The sequence below is a fragment of the Brachypodium distachyon genome, chromosome 5 (assembly GCF_000005505.3).
Source record: "Brachypodium distachyon strain Bd21 chromosome 5, Brachypodium_distachyon_v3.0, whole genome shotgun sequence".
In the NCBI taxonomy this organism is placed as follows: domain Eukaryota; kingdom Viridiplantae; phylum Streptophyta; class Magnoliopsida; order Poales; family Poaceae; genus Brachypodium; species Brachypodium distachyon.
The window spans coordinates 1,136,908-1,159,981 of NC_016135.3; the positions used below are offsets into that span (position 1 = coordinate 1,136,908).

Below are 23,074 nucleotides of genomic sequence, written 5' to 3' on the forward strand. Positions count from 1 at the left end.
AATGTTGATTAATATAAGAAATTGTAAGTGATATATAGCTCAGGCCGTCTATCCGGTTCATATTCCCATTTCATCGTGTCGAACTCTTTTGTTACCGTGTGCTGATACACAAGTTACCAAACTACTCCGAAAGAAGTTACCACGTGAACTATGTGGCAACTTTATTATCAACAGGTTGGCAATTTTAGTACACAAACTTTAGTCTTCTTTTTGTATGAAATTACCACGTGGCAACTTCATATATTACAGGGTGACAACTTTATATATTTCAAAATGACAATTTTTAAGACGAAAAAAAAGTTATTGAAAGATATCAATACAGGATCTGGTTTCGAAGATCTCATCGAAACAAAATTAACTGTGAAGACGGATTGTAAATCGGATATACGGGTTTGAGAGATATAACATTTTGAAATTTCCTTTCGAAAAAACATAAAAGGACATGCATGCATGCAGACTCCGCGTGCCTCCGCTCTGCTGTACGCGCTGACCTGACGCGGGCACGTTGGCGCCCTATTTGCAGATTCACTAGCATTAGGTGTACTTACTGCATGTACTGAACATCACAGGTGCTAGTAAAAACTACTACTGCATGATGATGGCATGAGATTTGCAGTAAAAGAAAGTAGTAACGTGATCAAAGAGAAAAAAAAACACTAAAAGGCATCTCGGCATGATCAGTTACCATGCACGTCAATAGTGCTGGCTGCTTTTCAAGTTTAGGGTAAAGTCGAAACCTCCCTCCAGATTAATTAACCGCACCCGTTCCAAGGTTAAAGAAGCGGCCACATGATGGTAGATTCCGTTTTCCACGTGGAATGTTCACACATCGATCAAAGCTACTGTGTGTGACCACCACTCATGTTCTCTTACCTTTCTTTCTCGTTTAATAAACTTCACATACCTTCAAATTATGTGTTCCATTGCAAAATGCATCGAGCCTACCGACATGAGGTTTTCTTTTAGAAAACAAAGCAATGCATACATTGATAATCTTTGTTGAAGCACTCTAGGTATTATAATATTATTCCACAGACAAGTCACAAGTGCACTGGATTCACAAATTTCATAGAAGATTGTTTTATATTCACAAATCTCAGAGTAGATTAAGGCTAGCTAGTCATCGTTTCGTAGTTATAATCAGTGTCGAACGCAAGGCTCAAATACATAGTGTTCCTACCGAGTAACGAGACATCCTTTTAACGATACAGCAAGGAGGCTGGAGGCCTGAGCTCTTTTTATATTTTACAACCAACATTTGAGCAAGTAGAATAATGTAAAGCAAGTATCCATCTTGAGATATCATCCTACTTATCCATCTTCAAACAAGTAGCCAGCTGGTAAGGGTAAACGTGTCCTTCCTTGGCATGGCATCCTACTGAAGCAGTAGTAAACCTTTGTGAGCAGCTGCAAACATCTGGAGGTGCCAAAAACAAACTAGGCCATTGATGCTTGGAGTATTTCACATATTTTTATATAGTGAGGACAGGCGTGCTATTTGCTACATACCCTGTGTCTTGTCATAACCTCGAAAAATTCTTTACCGTGCCCACGGTACGTTACGACCCATCCATTTCAACAACCACAGGAGCAAACTGCATTCGGAACAAAAGAAGAATCTCAAATGAGTGAAGCAAAAGGAAGTGTTCTCTAGAGCTTAAATGATCCAACTTACCTCATCATCTTCATCGATAAGGTTTGCTGCATTGTTCTCAAGATCCCATCCGAATGTGGTCTCTAGAAGCGTTTTTAGTTCTCTAGCCTGGATATGACAGGAAGATGTTAGAAATATTAACGGTCTTAGAATTTCTCCGCAAAGTTCACAACAAGATGGATGACTAGTAGATAACTCAAGCGGATACTTGTGCGAGCAGAAAATTCGGTCCTGAACTTTTTCTGCAGCAGCAGTGAGGCCACTCAATTGATTGAATCAGTGTATTTTGTTCTCTGTGCTCTAGATATGGCATTGTCTTCCATTTTCTTCAGGGTACATTCTTCACACAAAAGGAAAATCCTAAAACTTGAATTCAAGCACATGATATTGTAACTTACTTCCAATTTACTGGTCCAAAAGTTCACCATTTCTGGATGTTAATCCAGTGGTCTTAAATAACTAGATCGAGCATGAGCTACTTAGATAGCAGAGAACAGGAAGTCCGGTACCAATGCCAACTCGTAACTGTGATGTGCATTGTGCAATGAACATGTCAATTGTCAACTAATACATGAAAAATATTTGCTGAGAAAGATTGTCTAATGATTGGAGTAATTTTAAATTAGTCAAATTGATTTGTAATTGACTGAGGATTTCCATAATTGATTCAAAGCTTTCCAAATTAGCCACGATGTGAAACTAATGGGATTGATTCATACCTAAAGGGGTTTTCATAACTGATGGGGTCGGGGCAGCTGGGTATACGGTATTACCAGCAGCATTGGTGTAAAAAATAATGTGATGTACATCATACATCATTGAAGTGACGTGAGACGTTAGATTTAGCCAGTTGGACTGCTGAGATTTATTGGATCTGCCACGACTCATGCTTTTAAGTTTTCATAGTAGCACAAATAGAGGTAGAGATGCAAAGTTAAAGCCCAAGTACAGAATTGCTGACGGGGCATGTGTAAACAATTAAAGGAGAAGGTTTAAAAAAATGCTAACCCGTGACAGAAGGTCTCCATCCACAACTGGAGCTTCAAGTATTACTGACAAGAAATCCTGATGATATCAGTTAAGAGAAATCAATTATGTGAGTAGAATAAGTTATTAAGCTCCTAGCTATACTTCTAAGCAAATTATTTCACACAGAAGATAATTCAAATAGATGATATCAAACACTCCCTCCGTCCCATATTAAGTGCCTTTCTATTACATATATATAGATGCTTTTTAGGCATAAATACATTCATATTTGGGCAAATTTGAGTCACTTAATATGGGACGGAGGGAGTATTTGGACATGTTTGTCAATAACTTTGATCATTCTGCGATCACAATCTAAAATATTACAGGAAACACAATCAACATTGATAATATTTTTGTTTGTGTATTTTATTAATATATGAGCCATTTTTAGAACACTGAAAGCGCAAAAAGAGAGAATTAGACACTAGGGGAAAACGGCAAGGCTTGGTGCACCATATTAAGACTTGGAACTACACAAAAAAAAAACTGTAGCATGGCATGATGAATAGTTGAACAAGATCATTCCAAAGTAAAGCATGAAAGTGAAATGGTGAAGGAAGTGTTCATCTAGCTAGATTTATCAAAGTACAGTTATTAAGTTCCAAAAAATTAATGACGTGAGTAGAATACGTGGACCATCGAACTCGTCCGATAATCTTGATATATTGGGAGAAACTAATTTCACTGTGAAGCCACATCAAATATTTATCTTTAGCAGGATGCATAATTAGATATCCAACAAACCAACAGGATTATTCACACCAAGGCCAGTAGGCCCCAGATGTGTAGTGCATCTTGAGGGCTGTACAGTTTTCTTTTCTTTGTTTTCATGTTGTTTGTTTTGTTTTATTTTCGAGGTCGTCAGAGCCGAGCGCTCCCTGCTTTTGGTCATTCTATGCTTGTTTTCCCTTCTATAAAGCAAAGAAGTGCATGCTTATGCATATTCTAGAACATTTACGACAAATTACCTTGGAAAGACGGTACAGAAATATGTCTCTTGAAAACCATGCTTCATCCAGAAACAAAGAGTTGCCCTTGTCCTCAATACTTCTGGACTCATGTGTACGTAGAAAGCCATGCTTGAATTGATAGTAAATAACCCTAATAAACTGCACGCAACAAAAAGTGACATGCAGATATCTGTTAGTCTTAAGGCTTGACTACATTTGCCCTGCAAAACGATATAAAGAATGCTTCAGCTACAAATATAACCAATAGAAGGTCATAAAATACCTTTACAAACATGTTTGTCCTTGTGTGAAGGGGCTGCCAGGGAGAAAGAAACAAGGAGTCACGTAAAAGTATAATGAGATATATTGCACAGTGCATTTGTGGTTATGTGCAATACTGTAATACATCAAAAAGAGGGTAGCATCAAGTATCAAATCCAGCACATTGGTGATTTCTTCCCATCCATTTTCCCATACTCCCCTTCTCAAAAGACCGAGTGCCTATTTGGACGAGTGGTACTTTTTTGTGTGAGTTTGAACTAAATACAGAAGCTCCCTAAATAACTACCCCAATCCAAACACCCCACAAAGTCAAACTATTGGTAATGAGCTGTTAAAACTAAGAACGCAGCATATTCACTGAATTTGGTTGACTCACATATAGAAGCAGTAACTCAGTCTCATCAAGATATGCTGTGATGGTAATTCAAGATACAAACTTGATAACTAGCCTAGGTTATCTCGCTTCTTTAAGAAAAGAAGAAAAAAAGGCTGGTTGCTAGCAAGGGACTGATAGTGCAAAATGTCAAACCAAGCAAAGGTTATAAAGGACTAAACGAGAAATACAGCTGACATTGTATTTAGAAGTTTAGCACAACTGTGAAGATATTTAGGTAATATTTCCTGAACAGAATACCACCAGGTTTTCATAAACTGTTATGGGGCAGTAAACCGTAACCTGATTAGTTCTAGTTTTCACCAAAAAATCTGCTTGACTTCTCGAATTTGAAATTAGAATTCTTTGGCTTCGAACTTTGTTTGGGATCCAAAGGGATAAATAATAATAATACAAGTACTCGAATAGAAGATGGAGTCATTTGGGGAACTGAATCAGGCCAGTGTTCTGAACACCAAGCCATGCTTGCTGGTTTAGTTTATTGGCTGGCTGGTAAACCAGCTGCTACCTTATATTTCAGAACACTGAAGTGGATACTATAGAGGAAGTGGATTGTCCTAAAAGAACACAGAGGAAGTGAACATATAATTTTTAACCACCACTATTTGAAGAGCAAGACTAAGAATGCTGTTTGAGATTAAACAAATCATTAGTACTTACAGCTTCACTACAGCTTAAAAGAAGACTGATTAATGCTTTCCATTGCATAAATGCCTCCAATGACTGCCCCATCTACACAACTCAAATACATTAGAGAATCGTGTAATATAATAAATAAGATGCCTTTAAAAATAATTGTTTATTTTTTTCTGTAATACCATAAATGTGATGAAAGAAAACTGCAGCTCCCCCAAGAGTAAATCTTCTTGGCCTTGGTAACTTTTCGCCAAAACACTCTCCAGCAAGCTCGTCTGAGAAGCAGAACAGACTCATGAATAAATATTGGTATAACTTGTTGACTCAGCGTTTCCTACATGTGGACATCTTAAGAGGAATCAATTTGAGCAAACAAACTTTAGCACCCAGATATGATGCCTATTTGTAGATTATAGTATGAATGAAAATGAAATGGCAAGTGGACAAAAACAGCAAACCAATGTTTTTCAATGGTGTTGATCATTGTGCTAACTACGATTGAAGCATGTACTATTCAAATTCAGGTTGTTGAGTACAGATATATTCATACCAGACAAACTATCACATCAGGAAATTGATACTACATACTGATAAGACTATCTATGCTAAGCATGCCACCAAATAACATACTCTGTCCAAATTCATCAATGTCAGCTCATCTGCAGAGATGTCCTTGTGCTTAACCGAAGCAGGGATAGTCGTGTAGTAGCATCCTCTCCGCTCAGACTGCATGGACACATTCTGTGCAAACTTGTCTTCTCTGAGTTGTTCCATCAATCGTTTCTCCATATCTGTTTGGGGAGCTCTATCCATCCATGATGTCTCATATGCAATTGTAATTTCTCCTCCAATTGGCTCTGGACAGAACAGACACGAATAATCACTGGTTTATAAGTTGGTTGTAGGGCCATGTCACACATGTCATAAACGTGAGTGCTCCGTAACTAGTACGGTAAGACTGTATGAGAAAAAAATGAGAATGTATCACGTGTACCAATGCGTTCAATGACACTTGGCGACAAGTAGCTTGAAAGTTGTTTCCAATCTCCAAAAGAATCCAAATTGTATGGTCCAAGCTGATCATCAAACTCGAAACGTTTTACTGCTTCAGAGTATCTGATTTCCTACCAGAAAACAAACTTTAGTATCCTAACCCAAGAAAAATAAAGCACATGCATCCCCAGTGCAATTTTTTCTTACAGAAACTGAGAGAGTTGAACTGCCAGACTAATATTGTGCAGAATCAATATGCTTATCCCTCATTGTCCTCCTACCCAGTGTAATTTCAAGTGATGTACTATGTGTAGGAAAAGGTAAAGAATTTTTTTTGGCAAAGCATAAGTAAAATGAAGTAGAGAACAGAACATGCTTCCTACACGCAACATTTAATTAACAATTACTCTCCCCAGTCCCACGATACCATCACATCACTGTCAAAATTCAACATACTATCAACTATACTGATTCATCCACAGTTCCATCTGGATCTTAGAGTTGGAAAAGACTAGCGTACGGTAGCTTTGGCTATAATTCCAAAGTCACCATTATCTAAATTCTACATATGAAGGCAGACTTTGAAATTTTGTAATACCAATCACAATCACATAGGACAGCAACGAAAAGCAGGCCCAGCAATGTAACAAGAAGGATCCAAATGGAACACAAAAATGATTTGCCAACCATGGTCCCTACTCCACAGTTAGAGCTATATGTCACAAAATTGTGAGCCTGCAATAGGTCAAAGATTCTAATATAATCAGAGATATCACCTCCTCTTCTGATAGTGTCACTAATCTCTCCTCTTGTGCATGCCATTTTCGAACGATCACCTGGAAATATCAGAAGATGAGTACATGTAAACAAGTAAATTATGTGTAATGCTTAGAATTTTCTGACGGACAAACTATCCATCCACGTGAAACTTTGAACACAGAATGAGAACCTTAGTTTGGTTGTTTTCCAAGGACACAGATTCCAAGTGCATTTTTCCTATCAGTTTTTCACCCCACCACTACATATACCGAAAATGTGTAGCTTGGTAGATAAATGCACTTGAGCATTATGCATTATTTGAAAATGAGTTATTGGATTCAGACTCCGATATACATGTAAACTGCAGTTAGGATGTTACAGCATCAGCTCCTGATTTGCTAAAAGAAAAGCAAGAAGGGTACATATAAGATATCTCTAAAATGTGATACTACTTTAGAAACTAGAAAGCAGAGTTCTACATTTGGAGTTGACATTCTACTTAGTTTTTGCCTACCTACACCAGATAACAAGCCATGCCCATCATTGCATAAAATAAATTCAATGGTTAATTCAATAGTTCATCTAAATCTTTCCCTTCTACAAAAAAGGTCCCAATAACTCAAAATATGTTATGCACTGATTCAGTACTTCGAAGGAAATGAACTTGGTTCAGGCTAATAGGGAAGAGTACCTCAGATGTGTGGGTAGTAAGAAAGAATCCAACTGTAGGTGCGAACTCATTCCCATGCCTACAAGGATTACAGATAATGGAGAAATGATCAATATGAGATATCATATTACATGAAATGATGGCATTATCTGTAAGCAGAACATGTGAAAAATGGGAGTAAGATAAACAAATCGTGTAAATAATTTTTCACAATTTAACAGTGGACAACAGTTTTCAGGATGTCACAGAAACAGTTCAAGGAAAAAGGCAGCACGATGTTGCTTATCTAATACTCCATAAAGCAAGATTGGATCCACTCTCACAAGAATGTGTTAATACAGCAAGTACGCATCCTATCTAGACTAGTGTATTCTCATCAAGATTCTTGAAAATTCTCCAGCAGATGACCAGGAGTAGAACTTTCTGAGATTCTAGAGAACGTCTATGTATTAAAACCAGGTCCACGAGAAATAAACAAGGAGCAAACAAACTTTTGCATCCTATCAAGGCACTACAATGCCAATTCTGCAATATCGATTTTGTTCACTGAAAGTCAGAGAAGATTGCAGAACCACCGCCCTCAGTGGGCTGCGAGCCTATCTCTAGGAGTGAGAATTTCCCCCACCATGCATCAGGGTTCAAGTCCTGAAGACGACCTTCACGCACACCGACTCACCGAGTATGTACCCTAGTTCATTTAAGCTGACAAAGCACAGACAGAGGGGTCTTCTGACGACTAACGGTGATTACTACTGCAAAATCGACAAATAAAAGGGATTGCGGGTAGTCTGTAGATGTGGCCATGAGCTGAAAGATGTCGCTACCTGCTGGGGGAGCAGTAGTAGACGAAATGCGGGCCTGGAGGCACCATTTTGATCCCTTTGAACTTGGGCCCGACCGAGAACACCTGGAGCAGCAGCATTGTTTAATGTTATAAATCCTTTGACCAATCCAAGCAAAGCATGGACGAGCAATTCCGAGCACTGACGCGCCGGGATAACAACAAGTTGTGGCCGGCCGCCAGTTGGAGATGGGGGTTTTTGGGTGGCGTAACCTTAACCTACCTGCGTGTCGATGCCGAAGACGGTGTGCTGGGGCACGTCGAGGAGGAGGAGGGTGCCGCCCTTCCGGACAAGCTCCGTCGCCGCCTCGGGGTCCATCCGGGCCGCCGCGCCTCCGCTCCTGCTCCCCATGCTAATCGCACTCACCCCGTATCCCTTCGCTGGGAGGCAGGGCGGAGACGGCGGCGGCCGGGGAGGGGGCCCTCGTCGAACCGGGCGTCCAAGTCCGGAAAAGTCTCGCCAGCTCGTCGCTGAGCCACGGAGGAAGCTGCTCGCAAGGAGGAGGACCGATGAGGAAGAAAAGCGGGAGGCCACCGCCGGGCTGAGAGGAGGCAGGATGCAGAAATGAGCCGCCGCCTGAAGGAGTCTAGGCGCTTCTGTTGTTGGAAACTGTAGCCATAAAAACACCTAAATAGTTGTTTTTAACTTTGACTTTTTGCTTATACCATCACGAATCAAATGTTAAAAACCAAATCCGAAATCACCTAATTTGGTGATTTTGTGACTTATAAGCAAAAAGTCAGAAAGCAGTTTTAATCCCAACCAAACAGGGACTGAGTTCACCGCGTGACCCTGCATGTTAGTGAGTAGATTTTGCAAAGAGATATTGGTTTTGCTAGAATTGTTCCAACAAACCAAACAAAGATCAATTTTTTTTGCCATGATCAAAATTTCAGTTTGATACAGTTTGGTTACCATCCAAATACACCTTAAGTTGTGTCATGGTGCTAGTTTGCTTATGCTATTCATTATATACTAGCAATAATATGTGATATTAGAAAAACGAACAAATACATATATTTTCTAAGATTACAATATGAATACTTGAAACGAGACATGATCCTCAATGATTATGAGCCATGCTCCTTCCTCCAAAAAATATAGAGGACATCGGATATCGTATTGCGGATGATGATGGTGGTGTTCCCCATGATGTCTTATTGCTGATGATAACAATTGCGATGAATTATTCCAATGGGAATGGAGGAGGAGCCAATTTCTAGCCATTCCGAGAGAAAGGGCTCCTCTGTTTCGTCTTTGTCCCAAACCCTTCGGCCAGAAATCTGGTGCTCTCCTGAGGTTAGGGTTGACTGCTTGACTCTAGTAAAAAGGGATACGTGGGGCCAAGGGGTCCATGGGGCATAAGGCGGTGGCCACGGAAACAGAGTCCATTGGGCCCGTAGTCCTCCACGATTGGCCACCATATCCGTTTGTCCATGTTGAACAAATTTGTCTAGTATTTTATGAAACTGCAAACACTCCTGATATTCACTCCATTTAACAAACACGGTGTCCAATGTCTCAATGATCAGCTGGTGTAACTCCATGATAAAAAAGAGTATTTGATAAACATGTTCAAAATATATTTTAAATGATTGAAATTGTGTCAATACTGGTTGTTTTGATGATGGAAAATGCATGTGGTATTTAGCAAATTATAAATTATCATACACATAACTCCATGCACCTGATAACCCTCCCAAGTTTCATTGTGGATCCACTGAAGTATGTTGCGAGGCTCATATCAATCTAATATAACTACTCGAGTTTGTTTATAAAGCGTTGGTAGTTTTTCTCAGGTTATCGAAACCTAGCTAAAGGGAATTCTAGTTTTTTTTCGACCGTTTTGGCAAGGGAAACAAAAATGTCCAGGTGAAGGTTTTCCTCAAGTTATCCATGTCGAATGCATGATTTTGGGCGTTGTCTTCGAGACGCAAGTTTGCAAAATTGGTCCTATTTCTAAACAAAATCACGGTTACGATTTTTTCATACCTATATAATTAAATTATTTTCATTTGATCGGTCTCCGTCTCAATAATTTTTATATAAGAATCCTTTTGTGCTAATGGGAAAAATAAGTGGAGTTACTAGGGATGGGATGATTTTGTGTTTTTGTATTTTATAGGCCTTAGCGTTGAAGATTTTAATGGTGAATTATAAATTAGCAATTATAAAGGGAATGTGAAACATCACATGCAAGAATGTCAATTGTTATTTCAGCAAGAAGTTGCTCATTTGCACTTCAACTCCCAAAACCCATAAGGACCTAATTGATTCAAAGATTTTTCATAGAAAATCTAGAAAAATAGGATCTTTATGAACTTTTGCTACGTCGTTGTATTTGATTTGTAGGGTCCGGGGATAAATTTTTTTGCAAGGATTCTCTTGCACTGTATTTGATCGAACAATTTCATTAGCTGAACTTTTTGGAACCATAGTCTTGTTCTTCTATGGTGCAGTGAAACAACTTGGGTGAAAAAACATCAAACAATAATGTACAATTTAGATGAACATGACATCGCAATTTTATGTTGTTCTTGTTTCAGCGTTTCTAGACTCTAGTAAAACAACAAAGAGCCACTCAATAATCAATTGGTTCCAATGAAAAATATGTGATCCGTAAAAAATGGCATTTGACCCCGCCCCCCCTTTACCGTTATTATAGTATCCTCGATAAACCGAAATAAGTCTACATATAAAAACCACCATCCTGCTAGATATCAAATAACTTGTGTAGGAATCACTTTCAGTGAAAAACCTGTATCGATAAAAACATTTTAACAACAAAAAAAAATGCAAAGAAACTCTTGAACTTCAAGGTAACCACACAAAAAAAGAATCTTTGCTGAAAAAAACCATGACATGTCAGCTACATCGACCAAGTCAAAACAAACCGCCAGCGTCACACCCATTAAACTCGCGTCTTGAGACAGCGTGTCGCAATAAATCTTCCCAGCTTATTGTATTTCTCTATGCATGGGACAAAAATTATGTGTCGAATGCTGTCGGGGCCGCACCGGCTAATTAGAGAACGGCGCACGGGCTAATTCGGTGGTGTAGAATTTGCCGCGCGAGGCTGCCTTCAAACATTAGATTTTTCTTTCATTCATCTATTTATTCTGCCTACTAATTAATTCGCCAATTGATGTAAATTTTTGCCAATTCTTCTTTTTTTACCAACGCCAATTAATCTATTTTTCTACGAGTGGAAATGTCTAAAAGCTACTTACTCAATTCCCTTTTCCCCACTCGCAAACACAGCTCAGGCTGGAATTGTTGAAACGGAAAGGTAAGCGGAGAGAAAGAGAGAAAAGAAAAGAGATTAAAAAAGCCGAAAAATCACAGCAAGGCAAGCAAAGCAAAGCGGCGCAGCACAGCGAAGCATTCCTTCCTTCCGCATCTTGGGCAGCAGCGGCGGCCACCGCGAATTCGCATCGCTTCCCGCATCTCCGTCCGCCGCTCCCTTTCCCCTCTCCTCTGCAACAGGAGGAGGCGGAGGAGCGGGCCGAGGAGGAGGTCAGGAGGGAGCAACCGCCGCGCAAGCCTGGAATCTTCGGGCCCGGGGAGGCTGCTACAAATGGCCGCTGCCGAGGGAAGCGGGAAAGGCCTGGAGGGAGGAGGAGGATCAGAAGCCTCCGAGGCACCCAACGGCGACCTCTCCGCCGACAACTCCGACCCCACCACCGCAGCAGCAGCCGCACCCATGGCCTCGTCCTCGTCTTCCGCAGGTAAAAAAGACCGATCTCTCTCTCAAAGATGGTTGCTTCCTAGTCGTTCGGAGCCTGCGGGACAAGCCTGACTAGGGTTCAGACTAAAGAAAAACGAAAGGATTTTTCTTCTTACTGACTTTCCTAGAGATAATACCGGGGCATCTTACCCAAGGGATGTTGGTGCTAATTGAGGCTCTGCCAGGAGAACTATGTCATTTGGGGACTAGTCTGCATTGTCCTAGGTTTTTTTTCACACGTTGAAGAATGGCTTCCTGGACTTATGTTGGAAATTAAGCATTCCTGGATAAATTTAGGTTACGTCGAAACTAGAAAAAATATTTGAAAACATTACACAGCTGAATCTGAATAAAAAAGTCGTTGCAATTTTATTTCTGCTGTCCTGTCTAACAGGTTGCAGTTTTGCACACTCTAGTTGTTTATTCTATTAGCCAATTGCATCAATTGCAAAAACATAGCTCTGTCGATGTCTGGTAAGACCATATGATTAAAAACTGAACATTTTTTCAGTTCATACAATTTAATCTCAGTTTCATTCATGTTGTGATAATGTAATTATGTAAATTAGAAATTCTATCATCTGTCTTCGCTATTATTTTGGCTCTCAATGATCCTTCCTTATAGACAACGGAAACCTCCATCGATCAAGCACTATGCCAGGAGTGATCAAGGATGCTGAAATAACAAATGAAACGTTGGCACCATCAAATCTGGAAAGGTCAAGAACCGAGAGACGCCGGCAAAACAACCCAGCTGATGATCCCGCTAAACAGTTATTGGATGATAAGATTTCAATACGAAAAAAGGTGCGTATAGCTTCGCCCTCTTATCTTTGTATGGTGAAATGTGGCTTTTAATTCATCTGGTACATGTACTTCTGTGTGAAGGTTGTCCTTAGTATGTTTGGGTCTGAGAGTTTATTTATATGTAACTGCATCTCTTGAGAAAGTGGAAGTGATAAGATTGCAAGCGGGTTAGTAGGTGTATGTTTCAGCATTGTAGCTCGAGACATGCCAAAGTATCAGATGTACTGTTTTGGGTGTCTGGCTGTTGGAGTCTCTCTCTCTCTCTCCCATTTAATCCCCTCATATCCAATTTCATACAGCTCAAAATGCTAAATCGGATAGCTACAGTGAAAGATGATGGAACTGTGGTTGTTGATGTACCAAGTACTCTGGAAGCGACTCCAGTTGATGCTGGAGCGGAGGATGGCTATTGTGATGTTGCTGTTGACGAATCATTGGATGGAGCAGATATACCGTACAGGCCTCCAATGCAGATTGTTATACTTATCGTGGGCACAAGGGGAGACGTTCAGCCATTTGTTGCGATAGGAAAACGCTTACAGGTTAGTCAAAGCTGACATTGTTGTTAATTCATATTCCCATATTCTTGTTTGGGAAGCCCGGTTAGCTCCTGTGCTTCTCTTCCAGCTTAATTTCATTTATTTTTGTGATTTGTGACCTTTAATGTAGGACTATGGACACCGTGTGAGATTAGCCACCCATGCCAACTATAAGGAGTTCATACTAACAGCTGGGCTGGAATTTTTTCCACTTGGCGGAGATCCAAAAATACTTGCTGAATGTACGAACTTTTTGTTTGTACATATTTTTTACAAATTTTATATGGCTCAAGATTAATTTTTGGTATATTCATACTCTGAGCAGACATGGTGAAAAATAAAGGATTCCTGCCTTCAGGTCCATCAGAAATTCCTATTCAAAGAAAACAGATGAAAGAAATTATATTTTCCTTGTACCCTGCATGCAAGGATCCTGACCCCGACACCGGCGTTCCTTTCAACGTGGATGCAATTATTGCTAACCCACCAGCATATGGTCAGCATATCTTCTTTACTTTGGATTAATTTCTTATGATGTGCTTTACTTTCTTTGACAGCTTAAGAGTGAAAAGCAATAATTAATACTACATCCAATCCAAAATAAGTGTCATAGTTTTGAATTAGGCGTAGTTAAAAATTGAGACACTTATTTTGGATCTGAGGGAATACTAAACAACCTTAGGGTCTATTTCTTTGCAAAGAGAAATATATCAGTTGTGTACTCGTGTTAGTCATTAGGATGAGGTTCCTAGATAGGACGCTCTTGTCTTACCAGAATAGGATATAGGGTCCCTCGAAAATCTTTTTTGAGATTACGTAAAAAGATTTGCACTTCGTTTCATTGAAAAGGTAGAGTTTCAGTTACAATCCTCCAGGGAGGCAGGGTACAACACACGCAACGTTACAATCAGTGTATGTTCCAGGTTGCTGGCAAAACAGCCCTTAGGCCAGGGGCATTGGCTCTAGTTCTGAGTGTTGTCTTGTCCTTGATCCTAGCAACAAGCGCTCTAACTGAAGCCAGGAGAGAACCTCATGCCAAACCTGTCTCGAGAAAACACAAGCCACTGGCAGCTGATGCCTTGTCTCCGGCTCTTGGTTGCACTGGAGGCATTTAGGGGATGTTGAAGGCCACGCCGCGTGAGGTGGTCAACAGTTCAACATCGGTCCTGGTTGGCAAGCCAGTGGAAGAACTTGACCCTGGGGGGTGCCCAGCTCTTCCCTCGAAAATCTTGGCTATGACGATGACAAGGTGGAACAGTATTCCACATGGTTCTTCTCAATTAAGATCCTACATAGGGATCGGGATTGGATTCTGCTCGATCATAAGATTCTATAATAATGATAGAATCCTGACAGCCTTGCTTCCCGTATTACATGTTAATTTACTTGATTACCATATGTGTGATTACAAATGTGCATATCCTACTGAATGCTGACCTCAATATTTATTCAGGACATACACATGTGGCAGAGGCATTAAAAGTACCCATTCATATATTCTTTACCATGCCATGGACGTGAGTCATGTTTGGTCCACTTCCTCTTTGCAGAAACAGTTCATGAGGAATATTGTCATTTGAGATCTAACTTATTCTGCTTGTTCAGGCCAACTAGTGAATTTCCTCATCCTCTTTCTCGCGTGAAGCAATCAGCTGGATATCGAGTGAGTTTATGCTGCATTTACCTTTTTTGTTGAGAGTATATACTATTGCCATGTTTTGATGTATGTGTGTAGGCCTGAGTCCCTGACCAGTGTGTGAACCCTTTTTAAATCATTGCAAATTTCAGAAAACAGACAAAGGTAAATATGGAAATTGTTTTAGGGATGAAAGAAAGTACAAGGAAAGTTTCCTAAAAAAAACTACAAGGAAAGTACCACTGAGGTGTTTTCTGTCTTTTTGCCGTACTGAAACCAAATTGAGTTGGTATCATGCATATGCATGAACTGTATTTGAAATCTACAGCCTGTTAGTTTGTTTCATGGTACAAAAAAATAGGAAGTCCATTATTTGTGTTCTGAAAGCGTGGAGGCAAGGCTAGTCTTTGATTCATCTTTGTCAACATGCAATGAAAGAGAAAGCAATATTGCAAAATGTTACCTGGAAACTGTATGTTTCTTTCAATCAGGAACTTGTTCTGTTTATAGGTATTAACTTGTTGCACATGTATGTTCCCTTGCTGTGTGCATTGCTTTATTTTTCATAAATCAAGTGGAGTTTCTTCCTCATAATTGCATGTGATGATGTGAATAAGTTCTCTCCAACTACTAGATTCTTGTACTGTCTTCGGGACCTCGTATGTACAAGCATCAAGTGCGTTTTAAGAATAATTTTTTTCTTTGCATCAGTTACTCCTTTTAGTTGCTTAGATGGGCTCCAGCTTGTGCAACCATAATCTTTAGCCAACCTAACTGGTTGCAAACATCTTTTGAAGATCCCACTTGAACTAGTTCCCTACATGTTATTTCTTGCAATACAGTATGATTTCCTCATCTGATACCTTCTAATAGTTGTCTACATTTGCAGCTTTCTTACCAAATTGTTGATTCTATGATTTGGCTTGGGATAAGGGATATGATAAATGAATTCAGGAAAAAAAAGTTGAAGCTGCGTCCAGTAACATACCTAAGTGGTGCACAGGGTTCTGGAAATGACATTCCTCATGGATACATCTGGAGTCCTCATCTTGTCCCAAAACCAAAAGGTCCTTGATTATTATTAACATGAGCTGAAACAAGATCATGCTTAATCTTGTCATTCTTGATCGTGTTAATTGCCACTTCCAAAGTTTACAACATAAATATGGTCGAATGATTTTGTTTTACCCCATTTTCTATACAAAATGCCAATGAAACAAAGTTAAGATAGTACCAGCGTACCAGATCCATTTGGTTTTATCGGTCAAATGTTCTTTGTTTATGCATAGCGGTGTCGATCAGCAATAGCTACAAATGCAACTTTGAATAAATTCACACTGGCCCGAACTCTATGTCATATAGGCTATGTTGTATTTCGTGAAAATTCAGAATGAAAGAATATCTTGTGTTTGTCCCTGCTCATTCTTCTTTTGTCTCATTCAGTCCTTCTAGTATTTATGAATTTGAATCTGGTAAGTTAACTAGCTAATGGTTATGGCATTAGTGATGTAGCATAATCGAGTCATGGCAGCACTCCAAACTTTTCAATATATCATGGCTAGTTTAAAGTTGTGGGTGCCAACTAGTTGGGCAGTAGCATCTCTATTGGCATTTGTCGTAAGCTAGCAGATAGAATTTCCAGGGAATGCTGTTATTTAAAATTTAACATTATAATAAAGTGCTTGCTACTTGCTAGAATAGGTGCATGCTTACAATTGCTATTTATGTAAGGAGCTTTTATAATTCACCATGAGATTATAATTGCGGTTGTGATGTACAAATGGAGTAGCTTACTTAGAGAACTACAACATTGAAATTTTCAGATGGAGTTCCTCAACTCAGCGACTTTTAGTTGTGAATGGTCTTTAACTCAAGGTTATGTGTCATATATTTCAATGCAGACTGGGGCCCCAAGATTGACGTTGTTGGATTTTGCTTCCTCGATCTTGCTTCTGATTACGTACCTCCTGAAGAACTTGTGAAATGGCTGGAATCTGGTGACAAGCCCATTTACATTGGTTTTGGTAGCCTTGTAAGATCAGTTTGACCTTACTTTTATTTACTGCATATAGTTATTAATATTCCATTTTGTCCCATTCTAACACCGTGCAGTATTGCCTATTGTGTTCAACTCATTCAAGATGTTGTGGCACATTTGTTGACCTTAATTTGTGTCTAGAGTTTAAACTGACTGACAAGATAGGGTTAGTTGTGTGGAGTCATAAGTCATTTTTAATTACCCTAACCCTGTTGTCTATGCCAGTGGATGCACTTTCTGAGCTAGTGAAACTCTTGTTTTCCTGCAGAAGATGGCTTCTCACGCATGCTCTTTTCACTCTTTACAATAGCAGATAATAAGACACTGATTTGCCACTTGGAAGCTTAGCATCTCATAGCAGAAGTTAATTGCGTGCTTGAGGCTGAGGGTACCAATGCTTAGCTCGTATGCGGTAGAAATGGTATATAGATGTTAGGAGCTCAATTTTGGAACTAAATGCTAAGAGCTCTGTCTAAAGAGATAAAAACAATCAATAGAGAACTGGCTGTTTCATGCTTGGATTTCTGCAATTGCATAGGAGAGTATAAAAAGTTACAGGATGAGTGTGCTTCCTGTCTGCCGCATGCCTATGCCTATGCTAGACATATATGCTGTACCTATGTGCAAGTATTAAATATAAACAAATCCAGGGTCTTATTTATTATATAGTATTACTTAAATTTGTAGGGTACTATTGAGCCAAATACCACAAGAGTTTCCCTGTTAGATACTGTTTGCTGTTATTGTGTTGTGCTATGCCGTGGAATCTAACTTGTTAGGGCCTTACTAATTCCAGTAAGTTTTTGCTGTTACATCTAAAAAGATACCCTCAACCAACTATATAATTTAGAAGTAGAAATGCTAAGTGCTTTTCAAAAGCAACCACAATGCCTTAACTAATTCTTTCAAATTTTGCTGGTATGTTAGCCAGTTCAAGATCCAGCAAAGATGACTGAAACCATTGTCCAAGCACTCGAAATGACTGGACAGAGAGGTATCATTAACAAAGGTTGGGGTGGCCTTGGAACCTGTAAGTTCATCTCCTGATTTGTAGGCATGTTGCACTCTTTGGTTGTGGGCATATATTTTGATTCCATTCTGAATTTGTAACCTTCTGCAGTGGCAGAACCAAAAGATTTTGTATATGTGCTTGACAACTGCCCTCATGACTGGCTTTTCCTGCAGTGTAAGGCAGTGGTAAGCTATTGCTTGTTATTCTTGGTGCATGAATATCATACTATCTTTTATTAATATAACGGTTTTAGTGAACATCAGTCAATCCTGAATGTTATATAATTTTGTGAAACTAACTTAAGCTATTGCTTGTTACTCTTGGTGCATGAATCATACTATCTTTTATTAATATAACGGTTTTAGTGAACATCAGTCAATCCTGAATGTTATATAATTTTGTGAAACTAACTTAAGAAATTTAGCGAAAGAACTCCAGTGTGATCACTATGTTGCTAATAGTATCTTTGTTATGTTGAGAGGAGGGCTCATTCTCTTTGACCTCCACAGGTGCACCATGGTGGTGCTGGAACGACAGCTGCCGGCCTCAAAGCAGCGGTACTCTCTCTCTCTCTCTCAGTACAATGTACGGTCTATACTATACTATACTTCTCAGCTGCAGTATGTTACGAGCCATTCATCACAATGTCACATGACTTGCCAGTTGCCACACTATTCTTGATGTAAATACATTAACTAAAAAGGAATATTTTGAACCTGTTATTGTTTGTAGTAGTATCAATTTAAACCAATTCATATAAGACAATCTAGTAGTATTTTCTCTGGTGACAGACCTATCACTGTCTATAACTAGCTATGCAACCAACTCTTGGAGTTAGTTCAGTTCTAACCCAGTACTTTTGTGATTTCTAGTGCCCGACAACTATTGTACCATTCTTTGGGGACCAACCATTCTGGGGAGACCGGGTGCATGCTAGAGGGGTAGGGCCTCCGCCTATACCAGTTGATCTGTTCAGTTTGCAGAAGTTGGTCGATGCTATAAAATTCATGTTGGAGCCAGAGGTAATTTCTACAAATTCTCTGCATATTGGCAAAAGTACAGAGCTGTTTTTTTATGGTACTTCTCAATTCTTTTCTTTCATATCGCCAAAGTAGACTGGACAGAGATGTTAATAGGAAGGCCGTAGGCAATATTACAAATATGATTTGTGATATACTGATACAAAATTGCTAGTCTTACTTTCATGATCAATCCACCATCTAGAACCTAGGCTGTTTGTGCATACAGAATTGACCTGAATATGCTTTGTTTTAATGCTTCATCTTTCTGGAACTATCTTGATTCCTTCCATTGCAGCATGTGTTGTGTTCCAACTTGTTAATTTAAGTTGAATAAGGAATCTCAGTCTATTTAATTAGTTGCTGTGTTGGTTCTGAATTTCTGATCATAAATATTGGCTGTAGCAAGCTGTTATTGCTGCTCTATAGATTGAGAGCTGCTATACGTATGACAATTTAGTTACGATTTCATTATGATGCAAACAAATTAGCAGCGCTGCTATCTGGGCTTGGGCTTGAGCAAAATTAGTAGATCATCATGCCATCGTAATGATATCATTGTACGCAGAGACTTTCCATCTGTACATTTGCAGCAAACACTTAGCAGTTGCCGATTTGCTTTAAATACGGTCAATACTCAATAACGAGTTGTAATTACCAGCTGTGCGGACCAGTTTTGTTACTTCTTGTTTACAGTGAAAATCAAGTATTCAACAAAACCTTGTCTACTTTGCCAACCATTGTCCAAGGAATCGTAGTCAAGATGAATGATCATTTACTAGAGGTTTTGGAAAGATTCCATTGTCAGCTGTGATTCGCTACTGTATTGGTACCCAGCACTCCTGCAGGGTTCCAAAAATGCCAGGAACTGATCTGGTCCCTTTCCGCGAAATTTGATCTTAAAATATTAAAATCTCTATTTAACTTTCCAAATTGGACCAGCTTTTGGAAGATAAACAAACCAGTAGAGAACTAAGATTTCCAAATTCAGAACTTGCTTGTTACCCACGACTGGTCTTGTATATGGTCTCTTTGTTAGTAAATTACAGCATAGACAACTTCCCATCTAATTTCAGGTGAAAGAAAGGGCTGTGGAGCTCGCCAAGGCAATGGAATCTGAAGATGGTGTGACCGGCGCAGTTAGGGCATTCCTCAAACATCTACCTTCAAGAACAGAGCAAAATTCACCCCGGCCACCATCGGGCTTCCTAGAGTTCCTAGGCCCTGTCGGTAAATGTTTGGGTTGCTCTTAGATGCTGATAACGTACAGGATTACAGGTATCCACCCTTCCTGTTGAAAGAAAAGCCTAAAGAGGTTATCAGATGACTTGCTGCGCTGTTTTGTAGCAAAGGAAGGTCGAAGCCCAATGTAAATAGTTGAAGAATAGAGATGACTGGGCCGGGAGTGTGTGATTTTTCGTCTTGCGTTCCTTTTCTTTTCTTTTCAGTTTTTATGTTGTGTAATGAGTGCTCGTCCGTCTTTTTTTAGATGCTTGTCCGGCAATTTGATACATCATTTTGACATGCATGCAACCTTGCCCTGCAGCAATCGATGATCAAACCTGTATATGAGAAAACTTGAAAGAGGCTGTGCATATAGTTCAATTACTCCTGGCACAGTGATTTGATTTGAAATTGCTAGACATGTCATGCTTGAAAACTGTAGTCCCTTAGAAATAGCTTAAAGCTTAAAAGAGGCACTATTTGTACTTGAATTTGTCCTCTTATTTCTCTTCACGCCTAACTGTGCAAATCAAATTTAGATTTAGCATCACATACCCAAAATGGCTTGTAGAACTAAGCACACGAAACGTGGGCCTAACTGCCCAACTTGAATGGGCCTCTTCTTTGGTTGCTCCGTGCTCCACTCCATTATCGCCGCAGCTCCTTCAAAACAACGAAACAAGAAAAAAAAAGTTCGATTGAAGCTTGGTGCGTGACCATGGCCGGAAGCAGCAGCCGTTGCCGCTCTGCCACCGTGGAGAAGCGCTGTGGGCCGAAAATCCTTGCCACCGGCCGTCGCCACTCAATACACTAGGTCTGCATGCTTTTACATCATTGGAATTTACTCCCTCCGTTCCGAATTTCTTGTCCGCTTCACAAAAACAACTTTACAAAAACATCCTCAGAATAACAATAATTACAAATCCTTGTCGCCGCTGCCGGATCTCGAAGCCCCTCCTCCTTTTTCGCGGCTCCTCCTCCTCAGGCTGCGGCGGAGGGATGAGATCCGGATCCAGGCTCTATCCCGTGCCCCTACTCCCCCTCCTTCCATTCGGAAAGCACCGGATCCGAGCTCGCATCCACCGGAAGGTGTCTCCTTTTTGTAGCGCACGGTGGCGGCTAGGGGAGCGCAGCCGAAAAGAGAGGGAAAGGGGGAAGGAAGCGCGGCGGGGAGAGGGGGGAGGGGAGCGTGGCAGGGAGAGGGGGGAGGGGAGCGCCGCGGCGGGGCGACCGGAGCATGGCGGTGTAACATCCCAAAAATTTCAAACTTTTACATGTGCATTGCATCCATGAGCATCATGCCACAATTGCATATTTGAATTCAAATTTTAATCTCAAAAGGCTTTGGAAAGATTTTATTTTAATTTAAACCTTAGGGATTACACCCATTTGAGCTTTGGATCTTCAAACCAATAGGGTTTATTTATAAAAGGGGTTTATTGCATAAATAAGCTATCCCATAATTTTTGGATAATTATTTGGAGTTGAAAAACTATTTATTTAATAGTTATATAGCCCTAAAGGCATTTATAGAGCAAATGTAATTTTATATATTTTATTTTGAGGAGAAATTACTCCCAAAAGTTGAATCATGATAAAACATGATTTTACAAATTTTCTGGAATTTATTTGGACCAATGTGGAGTTTTCAAAAGATATCAAAGAATTGAGAAAAGGAGAAAAAGAAAAGGCTAAAAGAAAAAAAAGGGAGAAAACCGGACCGGCCCGACCAAATGGGCCGAACTGGCCCAGTTCCGCGCGCCCGGAGCGGACCGAGCCGGCCCAGCGCCACGCGCGCCTGCGCCGAGCCACTGACGCGTGGGACCCACGCGTCAGGGTCGTCTTCCTCGTAAGGAAAGCGCCCACGACGCGCGCGCGCCTGCTGTTTTCGCCGCCGCGCGCCGTCTCCGCTGCAATCTCCTCTCCCGTCCTTCTTTCGGAGCCCCGAGCGCGTCCTTTTAAAGCTCTTGCCCTCCTCTCTTCTTCCCCCTTGGTTCCCCTCTCTCTTGCGCGCCCATGCCGACGAAATTTCTCGCCGTCGCTCGCCGTCGCCCGCCGCCGTCTCGAGCTCACCGCCGAACACCTGGTACGCCATGAACGACGAGACCACGCCTACCTCTTTTCTCTCCTCCTCGCCGTTCTTTTGACGCGAACCGTTCGTCTTTTGGTGCACTGTAACCGTCGGAAGCCGCCCGTCGCCCAAGTTCCGCCCGTGCTGCCGCGCTCGTCTCTGTCCTAGGTGAGGCGTCCGCCGTCCCCGAGCGCCGCCGACCGCGTCCCCGACCCCGCCTCAACGCACCGCTCCGTCCCCGCGCATCCCCGCGCCGCCAGCCTCACCGGAGACGCCGCCCGCCCGCATCGCGCTGCCGCCGGAGCTCCCTCGCCGAAACCCTAGGTGAGCCCGACCCCATCATGGCCGTAGGATCTCGGCGAACACCCGAGATTAGATCTCACCTTTTATTTTTAATCGAACCGGTACCAACCAATCAGGAGCTGACACGTGGCGCCTATTTTATAAAATGAAAATCTAATTTTTAATCCCCCGGTTTAATTAAATGGCACTTTTGCAGAAAAGCCCCTGTAACTTCAAAAGCTCATAACTTTTAAACCCTTTGGTCAAATTTGACAAAATTGACCTTTTTGGAAAGCTCTCAACTTGTAGAATCTTTTGGCACTGTCGAATTTCAAATTTTAATATTTGAATCACAGTCAATTTACAGAATAGTGTTTAATGCCATTTAAATCATAACTAATTATTTGGAAATCCTTTTTAAATGAAACCGGTGCCAAACTTTTTGTTTTAATATCCTATGTCCATTGGGACAGGGAAATAAATATTTTGAATTAAATTGTTTTGCAG

The 23,074-nt window shown here is 40.6% G+C and overlaps 2 protein-coding genes across 4 annotated transcripts; one reads left to right on the plus strand and one right to left on the minus strand.

Annotated features, from left to right (window-relative positions):
• Positions 1-1,038: 1,038 nt before the first annotated feature.
• Positions 1,039-8,818, minus strand: LOC100823640 (protein AAR2 homolog). Of its 2 annotated transcripts, none has more exons than XM_010241321.3 (14): positions 8,435-8,818; positions 8,195-8,277; positions 7,392-7,449; positions 6,718-6,777; positions 5,943-6,072; positions 5,579-5,805; positions 5,131-5,223; positions 4,973-5,044; positions 3,920-3,952; positions 3,655-3,795; positions 2,663-2,719; positions 1,676-1,762; positions 1,510-1,595; positions 1,039-1,378 (listed from the first exon to the last, which is right to left on the minus strand). In XM_010241321.3, the coding sequence occupies exons 1-13, from the start codon at positions 8,561-8,563 to the stop codon at positions 1,560-1,562; spliced, it is 1,206 nt and encodes a 401-aa protein (XP_010239623.1). In that variant the 5' UTR covers positions 8,564-8,818; the 3' UTR covers positions 1,039-1,378; positions 1,510-1,559. The 2 variants fall into 2 exon arrangements, with proteins under 2 accessions (XP_010239623.1, XP_003580158.1); XM_003580110.4 differs by having other exon boundaries at positions 1,039-1,417.
• Positions 8,819-11,537: 2,719 nt separating this feature from the next.
• LOC100843425 (sterol 3-beta-glucosyltransferase UGT80A2) lies at positions 11,538-20,625 on the plus strand. Of its 2 annotated transcripts, XM_003580907.4 has the most exons (14): positions 11,538-11,940; positions 12,565-12,746; positions 13,046-13,288; positions 13,416-13,527; positions 13,611-13,781; positions 14,739-14,802; positions 14,891-14,948; positions 15,811-15,988; positions 16,823-16,953; positions 17,887-17,989; positions 18,080-18,156; positions 18,481-18,528; positions 18,844-18,993; positions 20,067-20,625. In XM_003580907.4, the coding sequence occupies exons 1-14, from the start codon at positions 11,790-11,792 to the stop codon at positions 20,241-20,243; spliced, it is 1,845 nt and encodes a 614-aa protein (XP_003580955.1). In that variant the 5' UTR covers positions 11,538-11,789; the 3' UTR covers positions 20,244-20,625. The 2 variants fall into 2 exon arrangements, with proteins under 2 accessions (XP_003580955.1, XP_014751613.1); XM_014896127.2 differs by lacking the exon at positions 11,538-11,940 and having other exon boundaries at positions 12,611-12,745; positions 13,044-13,288.
• The last annotated feature ends 2,449 nt before the right edge of the window (positions 20,626-23,074 follow it).

Excerpts from the sequence above, each read along its gene's own strand:
- LOC100823640 (XM_010241321.3), bottom strand. The coding sequence starts at position 8,563 with ATGGGGAGCAGGAGCGGAGGCGCGGCGGCCCGGATGGACCCCGAGGCG. Across the intron at positions 5,806-5,942 it reads AAGTGTCATTGAACGCATTG|AGCCAATTGGAGGAGAAATT; the intron begins GTACACGTGATA and ends TGTTCTGTCCAG. Across the intron at positions 5,224-5,578 it reads CATTGATGAATTTGGACAGA|ACGAGCTTGCTGGAGAGTGT; the intron begins GTATGTTATTTG and ends TCTGCTTCTCAG.
- LOC100843425 (XM_003580907.4), top strand. The coding sequence starts at position 11,790 with ATGGCCGCTGCCGAGGGAAGCGGGAAAGGCCTGGAGGGAGGAGGAGGA. Across the intron at positions 14,949-15,810 it reads AGCAATCAGCTGGATATCGA|CTTTCTTACCAAATTGTTGA; the intron begins GTGAGTTTATGC and ends CTACATTTGCAG. Across the intron at positions 18,157-18,480 it reads TCCTGCAGTGTAAGGCAGTG|GTGCACCATGGTGGTGCTGG; the intron begins GTAAGCTATTGC and ends TGACCTCCACAG.